The sequence below is a fragment of the Furipterus horrens genome, unplaced genomic scaffold (assembly GCF_987537825.1).
Source record: "Furipterus horrens unplaced genomic scaffold, mFurHor1.1.pri manual_scaffold_7, whole genome shotgun sequence".
In the NCBI taxonomy this organism is placed as follows: Eukaryota; Metazoa; Chordata; class Mammalia; order Chiroptera; family Furipteridae; genus Furipterus; species Furipterus horrens.
This window is the reverse complement of record NW_028327177.1, coordinates 18,326,492-18,340,678: the sequence shown is the minus strand read 5'-3', so window position 1 is coordinate 18,340,678 and position 14,187 is coordinate 18,326,492. Positions and strand designations below refer to the sequence as shown.

Below are 14,187 nucleotides of genomic sequence, written 5' to 3'. Positions count from 1 at the left end.
TGCAAATTAAATCTGCCTAAGAAACCTTGCAAAGTATGATAATTGTCCCTTAATGATTATAGAATCCATATATTTATAAGGCAGAACATATGCAATCATGTGTCTCTCTATCACCTGGCTCGTATTTTGGCAGAGAAAAGAATGGACTTAATTGGGTCATTAAGAAAAGCCAACAACTTCATGATAAAACCAATAAAACTTGCCATTGTTGAACATCTGTCAGCAGAGGAACTATTTACAAGTCTTATCATCCTTGAATCTAAATAAAAAATTTGGTTAGGTGAGAGAGATTTCCAAATCTGCTAGATTTATAGAGGTTGTTTTCACCCAAATTCTAATCCTTTATGTATGCACGTATAAGGGAGAGGAATCCAGCTGCTTATTTGCGCATAAATAGTGGTGAATAATGCAGAGGCTCCCAACATTTCCGTATATAAGGGACCCTGTAACATGAGAAAACGGGGGGATGGGGGGGGCACCACACTGCTATATTTTGTTTTCATTTATTCAGTAGCTTCACAAGTCTAATTCAATGAATTGCTCTTAAAAACTTTCAGTGCATATGAGGTCTAAATTTTGGTAACTTTTGCTGTAACACAACAGAAATTGGAGAACAGGACCTTATTGCATTACTTACTATCCTTGATCTAGGGTAAAACACAACCTTTCGGAGCTTCATCTCTATCAACATTATGATTTCATGAGAATTACGTGCAACTTCCTTGTCTGTCTCACTTTTGGGATAATCACTGCAAACAAGTGCTTTGTAAATGATATATGATAGTAGTATGCGCTATGCTTGAAGGTCAAAAGCCCAATCAAGATTGGATTGCAGTACATTTCTTTTTAATTTCTAGTTTGGGGTTAAATACAAACTTCAAAATATTGATTCATAACTTCTGAGAAAATGATAGTTAAACAAAACAGTGTTTTTCTAGGAAATCTTTGAATATTAACTACAATGAATGCTAATGGGAAGACAATGCATTCTAGTAATACATTGTATTTTATAAGGTACTTTCATAAATATCAATTCTGACCAATAACCCCGTGCTATAGGGAAGGGATTATCATTTCCTTTTCCCAGTTAGTGTAGTAAGCACGTGAGTGGCATCCTTAAGGTCATATAATAAATGACACAGCTGGGAATCAAATTTCCATCATGCACTTCCTGTGAAACAGCATTTTACCACTTATTTATATAACTAGAATAATTTTGTAACAAAGTCCTGAATCATACATTTTATCATTTTTAATGTCAATATTGCCATTTCCTCAACTATAAAATAGGAATATTAATAATACCTCAGGAAGTTGTCTTATAGCTGGGTCCTGGCATATAACTAACATTATCATTGTTACTTTCTTATTACTAATTATCGATCTATCACTGCAAATTATAGAAATAAAAATTCCATACATTTACAGTTTTTCAAATTTTAATGAATTCAAACTATCTAATTTTTTTAAAAAATCGAGCTCCAATATATTAGAAAAACGCATATTTAAGCTTGATCTTTTACAGAACTATCAAGCAGTTTTAACACACTAGCCGAAGGAAGGGTTGTGTTACATCGGTCTTAGACATTGAAGATCAATAACACTTCTACTTAGGATGTTTTTGATCTGCCGATACCTAATACTCCCAATGAAGAGGCAGGACAGGTTTTGTGATCACAGCCTATTAGCTCCATGTGAAAAACCAGAGGCTCATTCAGATAACGAGCCCCAAAGTAACACAGATGACAGAGGCAGAGCCAGGGCTCAAACTCGGATGCATCCTTTCTCACACATCGCACTATCTTTTCTAATTCTTCAGTACTAAGCTAACCCTGCAACTAAGTACAGGGATAATCAGCAAGTGTACATTTGAAAACACTTCCGCATAAAGTTCTAGCATGAGACAATTCTGCTGAGAAATAGGAGGAGGATCCACTAAATTCTGCTTTGTCAGCTTGATTTAATGACGCCACCAGTAAAGGTGGTAAATCGATTCTGTGCTTTCCCAGGCCCAACAGAGGTGCTGCACATACAGCTGTTTAGACGCCTTGGAAGATTTTTGGTGACCCACATGTGGGAGAAAAAAATCCTTGAAGTGCTGACCTTTTCATCTTGAAGTTTGGGAAAAACTGAATTTCTCAAAGCTGTGACGGCAAGTACAAGGAAGCAGGAAAGGTTATAAAGAAATCACATTTCATGAGAGTCAATAAACCACTCGACCTTTAACATGCTTCCCGCACACTGGAAGCTGGTGAAGACGCTCTCCCACCAGCCCCTGAACTGCACGGGCGCTTCTGCCATTGGACACGGCTTTGTAAACTACAAACTGCAAAGTACTGCTGTTGGAATTCGTATGTAATACTAAATATGCCATGTACAGAAATAAAAATGTGCCTAAGCAAATACTAAAGCAAATGACAAAAGGATGTTTTAAATGTGGGGATGTATAGTCACTCACCTGATAAATGCCAAGGAGATCACATAGTCTGTGTTGACAGTGATAGTCCAGTCACAATCCCTGCTGTGGGGATATGGATGAGGGAAGTTGGGCGAAAGAATGAAGCCAGAAGATCCTGTTAAATTGCCTCCACAGGGTGCTTTAAACAAACAAATAAACAAACCCTTTTAAGTAATTAATAAATGTATTAGCTATCAATATCTGTGAAGAGAGTTTTTAAAGAAGGTTTAGGATATTTTTTATAGCGTTCAATGCTTGAATATTGCATTGTCTTTCAAGAAAAAGCACTACAATATTAAATGCATATATACAGAGATACTGAACTTAGCTATTTTTACTGGTTTCAAAAGACAAAAAAAAAATTACAAATATACTTATCTCTCTGTTTCCATGTACAAAAAAAAAAAAAAAAAAAAGCATTGAGAAGAGGGGTAAAGATGGCTTCCCCATGATTACTAAAAAATTCTTAAGGATACCAGGAAAGTTAAAGAAAAGAAAAAAAAAAGAAAAGAAAAGAAAGCAAAACAAGACCTCTAATATTAAGTGAAATAATAGGATATAAGACGACTTTTGGCTCATTTTTACATCATCCCCGTACCTTTTTATATATTTATGGAGGAAGAGATTTTGATACAGTTTATGAGTGAAAATGGATAATTTTCTGAGAATCTACAGCACTTTACAATAAAATGCCCTTGTATTAAAAAAAAAAAAAAAGATTTTGTGTACTTATTTTTAGAGAGAGGGGAAGGGAGGGAGAAAGAGGGCAAGAGAAACATTGATGTGAGAGAGAAACATCGATCGGTTGCCTCTCATACGTGCCTCAACCTGGGATCACACACACAACCCAGGCCTCTGTCCTGACCAGGGATTGAAGCAGAAACCTTTTGGTTCACAGGCTGGCACTTAATCCACTGAGTCATGCCAGCCAGGGTTAGTTACCTAATTTATTAATATAAATGAATGAGTTACTACAATTATATTGCAGCCCCAAACAAAGATTTCTATAACACTTCAATGGAAGGCTTAAAAAATTCATGAAATTCAAAGAATACATTCTTAAGGGGATTATAGTTGAGGTCTGTTAAACACGGTTTATGATTAGGAAAAATAAACAGAGTTGGTAGCTTCAGAAAAACAGAGAAATAAGGATATTGAGGTCTCTGCTGTTGGAGTGTGACTATAAATAAATAGAGAGAGACGTTGAGGTACTCATGGTGTCTCCTACATATAATCAGCACATCAGCATTCTTCTTTTAAAATTATAACTTTTTAATAATTAAATTTTACCATTTAGTTATAAGGCATTCTTGATTTTTATGATGGCATAAAACTGATTTGGAAAAAGAGGAAAATTCTGGTTCTGGTAACATTGCAGATCTCTGTTCTTTGCCTGAGTCCAGATATGCAAAGTCATCAATACAATTTTATAACTTTTGCCATCTAAATTATGGATATTGGCTACTACATTTCTCCATGTCCCTGCTACCCTGGCTCAGTGCCTCAGTCACTGTAGACAACCTCAGTTGCTACTCTATGGAGAATAAATAAATACTTATCACCTACATATTTTTTGTGGTATCTTATCACAAAAATATGATTAGACAATGTAAAATATCTCAACTTCCTGTAGTCCTCCCTTTTCAAACTTCAATGCCTCCTGAACATTTCTCTCTACATCAGAGAATAAAGAGTCCTTTCTAATTAAGTAGGATAAGATGCTCAACCTGGTCACATAATTCCTCTTTTTCTCCAGAACTTTGTTCATTTATCCCCTGTACTCTCTGGCTTCTTCCCCTTGTCTGCAGACATACCCAAGTCTCCTTCATCTTAAAAATGAAACAAAATTCCTTATGACTTCCTTTAATCTTTTTAATTTCAACTAAAAAATGTAGAATTTTACCTAATGGTTACTTAAGATATCCCTTCACCATTTTGTGTGGGGTTAAATAAGGTAACTGTGAGGAACCGCCCTCCCCCCCACCCCCATGGGTCTTATCATGTTTCAGATAAGATTCCTTAAGTCACAGTCCCTGACCTTTGGCATCAGAGACCAGTTTTGTGTAGGGGTGGGGGTGAGGGAGGAAGATACACACGCACAGGAGTTGGAGCTCTGCCTCTGAGTTCCCTTCCTGCGGGCTCCTAACAGGTCAAGGGTGTACCAGTCTGCAGCCCCGGGATAGGGACCCCTCTAATAACTTACCTCCCTCATTTTCCTATGACAACACCAGACACAGACCCTGCAAATTCCCACTACTTGACTCAAATGTGTAACTGAACAGCTTGTCCACCCTGATCAGAATTAAATGCTTGTAACCAAAGTTGGGTGAAATGTTTCGGTCCTCTTCTTCCCTGAACTTTGGCCTACCCTCAGCCTGGAGCCAGCACAGAACCCCTCCTTAGAACAAGCTGGATTCAGGACAACATCCTCCGATCTACTATCCCAGCTGGTCACCCTTTCATCTGGCTTCCCCATACCTAGCTCTTCCAAGTCTTGTGCACTTCTCCATAAGAGGAAGATGCGTTTTGCCTAACTCAGGATGCCTGTACATCTCAAGGTCACATCGGTCTCCCTGTCACAGCAGTCCCTGCTTCTGCTGCCCCACCCTGCAGCAATTCTTTTTTAATAAAAGTCTCTCTTTACCAATTTCACAATTTATTTTTTAATTCCCCACCCCAATTTCACAATTTTTTAAAATTTTATTTTACAAGGAATCTTTTGAAAAGCAGGTCTAATTGCATTGTTTCTTTCCATCTATGTGCTGTATTTACCTATAGGCTGACTAGCATGATTAGTAAAGCAGGTCACTACTGGGAAAAAATCATTTTCTGTGTTATATTTCAAAGAAAAGCACCAAAGGATTCATTTAGAGAAATCTTATTTCTATATTAAATTATATTTGGAGAGACACAAGCACCATTTTGTTGCTTAGGGATCTAAATGTCTTTATTGGGCCCTTTCACCTCTCATTCCCTTGCCACCAATACAGAGGCAGGTTAGCTCCCGCTGAAATGACTTTTGCACTAACTCGCACAATGGAGATTGTTCTGCCTTTGTCCTTCTCTTCGGATCTGTCCTCATTCTTCAGGGCTGAGTAGATTAAATTCACACTCCTTGTTTTCGGAACTCCTCATTTTCTTCCAGTGTCTTTGTATAGACCTGTTTTATCACCAAGTATTTTTTTCTTTCACTTTGTCTTAACATTTGATTATTCTCCTGAGTCTTGTACCTAGTCATCTCTCATTTTCACGCTATTAAATTCTTCTTAGGTAAGCATATCCATTTTTTTACTTTATCTTTGATTCTACACTGATGACTCATTTTCCCTATCTTCTCCATCACATTTCTCTGCTTAATTCTAGAGCATATGCCCAAATGCATACTGGTTGCCTCTACCCAATAGCTTATAAGTACATTAAACACAGAATATCCAATATATCTAAACCTCAACTCAAAAAATTTTTTTTTCTTTTGCATTCCTTAATTGTTTGGTTAGTACTATCACCCACCTATATTCCCCAGCTAGAGATGTTCAGTTCTTCTCTTTTCTCCACTGCACACTTGTATTCAATTCAACGGGAGGCACTACCAAGACTCCACCTCAAAGATCTTCATAGATATTTTCCAACCCATCTTTTCTTGCCTTGCCTACTAGCATATTTCTAGATCTGACCTTTTTAGCTGCCTCGAGAATTACTGCAAAGGCTTCTTGTTTCCCATGCCTCTAGTTTCTTCCAACCCATCTTTCCCCCGGTAAAGTCATCTAGTCATCCTACGCTCACGCACAGAACCCTGCAGTTGTTTCCCAGTGCCTAGAAGCTAATGCCTCAGCTCTAGTGCAGTTTTCATAATCTAATCCCTGCCATCTTTCCACTTGATTCAACCGCCACTCTAGACACACTCAACTACCATCAAACTGCTTATAGTTCCTGTTGCTTCCATGCATTCGCCCATACAGTTTGTTTTTTTCTGAGGCCCTTTGCCTTTCTATATTTATATAGCTCTCACTTACATTTCAAGGTTCAAAATTCTGCCACTAGGAAGTTTTCCTGGAAATTTCCAGTTTGCGCTCTACTTAAACTGTCTTCAATGTGCTTTGGTATCCATAGCAACCTCTCTCTATCTCCATTATTTCCCTTACAATATTTCATTTAAATAGCCCTTTCAGGTGTCTGAATTAATCACTAATCTATTAAATTAAGACTTTGACTTATATGTTAATTTATCCCTGGGATTCAGCACATACTGTGCATTCCATACATGTTTGTGGAACTGGTAGTGGCTTTTTGTATTGATTATGAAGATAGTTAAGATGACAACAGATGGATGTGCAAATCTAATTTGAACTTATGTGTTTTGATAAAAGTAACAGCATATTTTGCCTTTTTTACTTGTAAAATCAACATGAATTTGAAAAAAAATATGTGTCATAACAACTATATACATGAATATATGCATAAAAGACAGAAATAATAGCAAAATGTTCCTTGTGTTTATTTTCACGGGGTAAAGTTGTGAGATCATGTGTGACATAGGGGAACATAGTAGAACATTGTTTGTTTCAATTTTCCTTATTTTTCACAGGGAACATGGGGCTTTTTTATTGTTAGAAATTTTATACACACACATATATCCATAATACACTTATGTATGTGTATCCTTTCCTATAAAATACATAGAAAAATTTATTACATACATTATTAAGTATTTTACTGGGTACATTTAGTGGTTATATTATTATTTGGGTATCATCTTCTAAAATTCTTTTAATTCTATTATTTAAATTATCAAGGTTTTCCTGATATATTTTATTGATGTAACTGATTCTGAAAGTCTACAAAAGCCATTGAAAAAAATCAGACATTATCTGACATTTATATATCTTAAACACTCAGTGAGTAAAGAAAATTCTCTTTGCCTTAAATATACTAAACTTTTTAATACCATTTGAAAAATGAGTATTTTAATGCATCTAATGGTATAGTAAGAATAAGATTCTATTTAAGTCAAACAGATTTATGAATTAAAATTTTAGTTAGGTTCCATGAAATTCTGACATTAATAATTTTTTCTCAGTGTAATTTCTTGTGAAACAGGTATACAGGCAACTATTGATAACTGTTTTACAATCTTCTCTATTTTTCACCCCACTTCAGTTTTATTGGTGTTTCCTGTCAACCTCAGCAGCCTACCCACATTAATGTCTTTGTTATTTACCTTCACAATGAGTGCTGCTACTTCCCCTCTGGCAATGTCAAGGTAATCTTCACACTGTCAATTTTGTTGGAATGGATTCTATTAACTCTCTTAGAGATGACGTCCTTCTGTTTGGTACTTGCTACAAGGCTGACTACTTCTACATGCAAGCAAAATGCTTTATGCTCCAGGGTCTGAGACATAGACTTATGGAGTTTCTAAAAAGTTCAGGTTTTAATCTTTGGCGCAGTGTTTCCAATCATGGGGTTCCTTCTTATCAGTTTCAGAGGTCAAGCTTTCTGCCGCCTTAGCAATTTTTCAGACATTTTATTTTTAGGTTATTTTCTTCCTCAGAGAAGCTCTAATGCATATCTTCTCCTCAAGCTGTCTTTTCCTACTAAAAAATAATATGCAGCACCATAATCCATATAAAAGCTTTCCACCATCAGCTAATTTAAGTAAGATTTAGTGTTCAACTCTTTTTTTTTTTCCCTAGAATTAACACTTGCTAAGGTCATGTCTACAAATGGAATTTTATAGCAGTCTATCTTAAAATTCTTTGTTTTGTATTTTAGCAATTACTAGAATTTTAGTAAAGATCTGTTCAAAATTTTAGAATTCTAAACATAAAAAAAGAAATACATATAATAGACTCCTTCTGGTAATTCTTAAAAAGAACATCGTTTTAACCAAGTCTTAGAATCACAGTGAAGCAAGAAGTTCTACAGTAAGTCTGTGGTGTTCTAGTATTTACTCTTTACACAGAGATTCTCTTTACAAGATACTCATTAAATTACAATAAATTGAAATGTGACATTTTAATTTAAATTCACTTTAGGTTAACAGAGTAGTAAACAGACAAATAAAAACTTCATTGTTTCAGTCTTTTTTTCTTCACAAATATTTGTTAACAAAATTTATTCTTTGCTTCTAGAGTGAAGTTATAATAAATATGAATTAATTGATATTTCATTATCTAGAATCTTGCAGTGGGATAGGAAGGAGTGTGGACAGAAATAATAAAGTATAAGAGGGAGATATGACTAAATCTGAACTGGTCAAGCTATGCCCTTATTGTGTGCTTTTTAAAGAAGTCTCTATAATGTGATTTTCCTTTGACACGAGTCTCATTTTCCATAGAAATCTAGAACTGTCTACCTACAGCCTGCTAGTTTTGAACTATTGAAATGTGTTTTATTTTGTGCATCAAGTGTTTTTAAAACACCACATGTAAAATACACACACACAAAAATCTGATGTGACAATTCTTTTTTAGTTTCACTTCACTAGAAAGTAGTTTCACAAAAACACAAAACTTCTGTTGTTTTACTAATAAATCCTCAATGTTTAAGTCAATACCTACAACACATTGAGTGACTATTAAATTTTGAACTTGCAATTCTAGTATAAAAATTATAAAATGGGGTAAAATAAATTAAATGATTTAGTCATTGATTTTTTTTTTACTATTACCATGTTAAAAACTGCAAAATGATTATGTAAAATATATTTATAAGTGTGATTGAGTAAAAAAAAATACTTAAGGCTTTCTCTCTTAAATGTGCTAAACTTGTTTGTGCTAAATATTATAAGAAAGACAAGGACAAACAAGCTATAGAATCTTCTCTCAAGTTGCTTATAGTGTAGTAAGAGAATATGTAAAGAAATAAAGTTTTGAGAAGAAAGAACATACTTTGGTTAAATGTATTGTAAATTAAAATGATACCAATTCTAAAATAATTAAGCTAAAACGTTTGAGATTAAACTAGTTTAATATAAAAAGTTAACAATGAAATTTTGAAGCAAAGATTATAGCAAGTCTTCTCATTACTTTTATTCCAAAGGTGGTACATCCCTCTCTTTCTTTGGCCCAGTAGAGAAATAATATAGATCTTAATTTCCTCAAGTTTAACCTGGGGATTCAAGAACAGAATAGGGAGACCAAAGGCAGATAGTTGGAAGTATGAATGAAAGAGCTACAACTTGTTAGATTATCAAATTCAAAACTAATATTCATTTAGAATATATGAGTTGAATGGAGAAGTCAAAGCTTTGAAACTCAAGATAAATTCCAATGAAATTTTCTTCCTTATAAGAAATAACCATTGTGGAGGCAAGATCAATATGACCCATTTAAAATGTAGAGTCTAAATCACTCTTAAAATATTAAAAACTGTGGATAATTGTATTTATATAATAGATAAGGGAAGATCAGGATTTTTCAAAGGCTTTGTTTCTTAACTTTTTTAAGGATCTTAGAACCACTGAGAATCTAATAAAATTGTAGGCCTGTCCCTCAGGGGAAAAAATAATGTTCACTTAAATAAGAATCATTGTACATTTTTTGGAGGTTCATTAACTCTGAAATCTTAGACTCTCATACTAGAACCTGTTTTAGAATATTGTTCTTAATTAATGATATCAATGCCCATTTATAACCATTTTATACTTGTATAAAATTATAATTGTTCTTTAATTCATACCTATACAGACTGGTGGGCTGGGCTGCCAGAAGTATCGATTTTCTACCTGAATGCAGGTTATTCTTTCCTCTCCTTGAAGTTCATATCCTGGGTCACATTGAAAAACAACAGTGTCCCCAGGTTCTCGGCCATCTCCATTTCGAGTTCCATTCATGGGAACACCTGGATCACGGCATGCAGTGGCAACAGAACCTATTAAAAGATAGAAACCAATCTTCAGTTTTAATGGTACCAAAATCAGTTCCAAAATTCCAAACATTTAGTATAGAACCTTCCACATACCTATGAGCTTTTAGAAAATTAAAAATGATTCAGCCAATCTTTAATGCCTGCATAATAAATACTTGAAAATATATGTGTTAAAAAATTTGTGTGCTAAATTGTTTCAAGAAGAGGTATGGCATTTCAGTAGCTAAATTATAGATTTATTCAAAATGATTTGATGCTCTGTGAATGACACTGTGAAAGAATGAAAAGAAGAATGCAGGCTGGGAGGGTACATCTGCATGGAATATATTCCACAAAGGAGTTGCATCTAAAATATGTAAAGAACTCTTGAGATATATCTATGGTAAAGAAAAATAAAGCAGAAGAAAAAAATCATATTACAAAATAAGCAAAAGAACATTTGAATGAAGAGGATTCCAGATGGCACATGAAAATATGTTCAACGTCCTTAGCCATTAGGGCAATGCAAATTCAAACCACAATGAGGTATCACTACATGCCTATCAGATTGGCTAAAATTAAAAGAAAAAAATAGATAACACCAAATGCTGGCAAGATTCTGGAGAAAACTTTAGCACTTACACATTCCTGGTGGGAATGTAAAATGATAGAGCCACTCTGAAAAGAAGTGTGGCAGCTTCTTGCAAAACTAAACACGTGCTTACCATATAACCCAATAATTGCACACTTGTACATTTACCCTGGAGAAAAATAAAAACTGTGGTCACATTAAAACATGAACACAGCTGTTCATAGCAGCTTTATCTGTACTGGTTGAAAACTAGAAACAACTCAAATGCCTTTCAAAAGGTGAATCATTAAACTAACTGTGGCACATTCAAATCGCAGAAAATTAGCCATTAAAAGGAATGATTATATACATGCCAACTTGAATGACTTTGATGGGAATTATGCTGAGTGAAAGCATACAGTACCAAAAGGTTATGTACTGTGTGGTAGAAGTCAAGTGGCAAAATCATGAGGATGGAAAACAGGCTGGTAGTTATCAGGAAGGGTGTTGGAGATGGAAGGACAGGACTGTGGCTATAAAAGTAACATGATGAACTGTACCGTATCTAAATGTATTGGGGGTGGTCATGCAAATATACATAGAACTAAATAAACACAGATGAGTATATTTAACACTAGTAAAATAGAAATAATATCAGTGGATTGTATGTCAATTTTCTGGTTGTGATATCATGCTATAGTTATTCAGAAGTTGTCACTGGGGTAAACTAGGTGAAGAGTACACAGGATATGCCTATTAGTTCTTATAACTGCAGGTAAATCTAAAATTATCTAAAAATAAAAAGTTTAATCATATCAGTAGAGGAGAGTAGTATCAAACCACAGGAAAGTAACTTTTCTATATACAATATATGGCACATTTAATAACAGTTAACTCCAATTATTCAGGTTAATGGAAAACATTATTTTGAATTATTACCAAGTTCTGCTATTAACTTATATTCATAAATGTAGGGTTCAGCACTTGTACAAATTATTTTATAAGTTGCATGTTAAAGTAGTGAGGCAAATTGCTGAATTGTAGACACATAACTGATATTCACTCATTCATTCACTTAGTAACTTAATGTATTCCAGGCACTGTGCTAGGTGCCAGACATACAGAGAAGAAATGAGCACATGCAAACAGAACTGAACAGACATCAAATTGTTCTGTATAGTAGTGATACTACCAGAGTCTATTGTATACATTCCTAGTAGGTTGGTAGGTAGGTAGGTAGTATGTAGATATGTAGATATATAGATAAATAGATAAATCAATCTGTTGATCCACCCATAAAATTTCTTATAGCTTATCTCTCTAATACACATAACAACAAAGAAACCAGAGAATCTATACCCCGTATTGTAATATCCTGACTCAAAGCTGTGTGAAAACTAAAAGAACCATATCAAACTAAAAAGTTAAAACAGAGTGGATATTGATGGTATGTATAAAAGCAACAACAATAATAAAAAGTAATTGTATACATATATTTTGTGTACAACTTTGAAGGAATAAAATATTTATTTTTTCAAAGATTAATATTTTTAAAAGGATTACAAATGTAGACTCAAATGTCACTTACCAATCAAATAAAACAAAATCTATAAAATCAGAAGTCTTATAGTTTTGTTTCATTTTACTGATGAACTAGTGATTCCGGGCAATGGACTAAAATAGGGACTTTATTACATGTATAATTCCTTTAATTATTTTACCAAGCCTATGAGTCAAGTGTCATTGTTATCTTTGTTTTAGAAGTGAGAAAATGAAGGTTTAGGAAGATTAGCCTGTCCAGTATTACACCGAAAGAGTATAGAACCAAGATCTGAAATTGTCTGCCTGATTTCAGAATCCAAATCCTTAAAAGTTACACTAGACTACTCTGCCCTCTTCTCCCTGTAAGTGTCCCAAAGATGCAATTTCCCTCCTCAGTTAAATAAAACAAAATGATAAACCACAGTAATAAATTATGAAAAAGGTGATTATACCAATAAGTAAAAAGCTACAGGTGGCGTATATCCGAATCCTCTTTTAAAACATTTAAAACTACCTTTATATAAGTAATATATTTTTGAGATATTTAATTGTTCATAAAATAAAAATTGAATTCATATTGGAGAATATCAATTCCGATTTCCACATGAATTTGTTCTATATAACCATCTATGTTCCTTAGGGGAGTGCGCATCATGTACAGAGAATTTGGGTGATAGTGACCTTTCAATATTGATAGTTTTTATCAAATGTTTTTGTGATAAACTCAGTCATTAAGTTTTTCTTGAAGTGCTCTGGGATAGTTTCCACCAAAACTAAAAAACTTGCCTATAGATTGGTTTTGCACTATATAAGTGGAAAGTGATATAATACATACAAGGTTTATATTTAAGATGCTTTTATTGGAAAGAAGTGACATAAATGTGAAATGTGCTATAATTTTTAAACTGAAAATAGGAACAGCCTAAAAATTAGGAGGAAACTATTTTTTTAAAGGCTCCCCATGTGATGGATTCTGTGTCTGCAAAAAGCTTAAATCTTAAAAATAACACCCTCAACAGTAAAAATGTACATAGAGCAATGTTACAAACACATATTGAAATTAAAGTAGTTGCTATAGTCATCTTAGCTGGATTTGAGGGAAAAATGTTTTTGCTCTACTGTCAGATTTATTGCGCTTAAAGATTTAAACTGGAACCAAGTGACTATAAGAAGCGAATGTATAATATGTGAAATGGCAGCTAATATATGTGAAAATATACATTTGCTTTTGGGTCTGGTTGATTGGAACAAAGAAGTGATTAATCCCTGTTGTTTCCTTTTCTTAATTAACAAACAAATTAGTAGTAAGATTAGCCCTGGCTGGTTTGGCTCAGGGGATTGAGCCTCGGCCTGTGAGCTAAGTGTCGCTGGTTCGATCTTCCAGTCAGGACACATCAGAGAAGGAAAACTCTGACTCCAAAAAACCTCCGCTGCCTTGCGGCATACCTCTTCAGGGTAAAGGCTAAGGGAGTAAACCCCGACAGAAAATCCGGAGCCGGAGTCCCTAAGGCGGTTTGACGTTGTAGTCAACACCGGCAACTCCTGCGGCGCACCTGAAGCCAAGCTGTATTGACTCCGTCTTTCCCTTGGACCCTTCAGCTGCGAAGAGAGGGGGGGGTCTGCTGCATGGGCAACAGCAGACCCTCCATATCACCCTGCCCAGGCTCTGTAGCTTCAGCTTCACTGGAGAGGACACTCCAGCGTCATCGCAAGATGTCGATTCAACACGGGAGGAGACAGATACCGTGTCACTCCCGAGTCGGACTGC

At 34.8% G+C, this 14,187-nt stretch overlaps 1 protein-coding gene across 3 annotated transcripts in view; it reads right to left on the bottom strand.

The window, feature by feature from the left end:
* CSMD3 (CUB and Sushi multiple domains 3) overlaps positions 1–14,187 on the bottom strand; it is a 908,638-nt gene that overhangs the window by 237,873 nt on the left and 656,578 nt on the right. For all 3 annotated transcript variants that reach the window (XM_090283433.1, XM_090283434.1, XM_090283435.1), the window contains 2 exons: positions 10,139–10,330; positions 2,459–2,597 (listed from right to left, as the gene is read on the bottom strand). In XM_090283433.1, the coding sequence (XP_090139559.1) occupies positions 2,459–2,597; positions 10,139–10,330 (331 nt within the window). The remainder of the gene's footprint in view (positions 1–2,458; positions 2,598–10,138; positions 10,331–14,187) is intronic.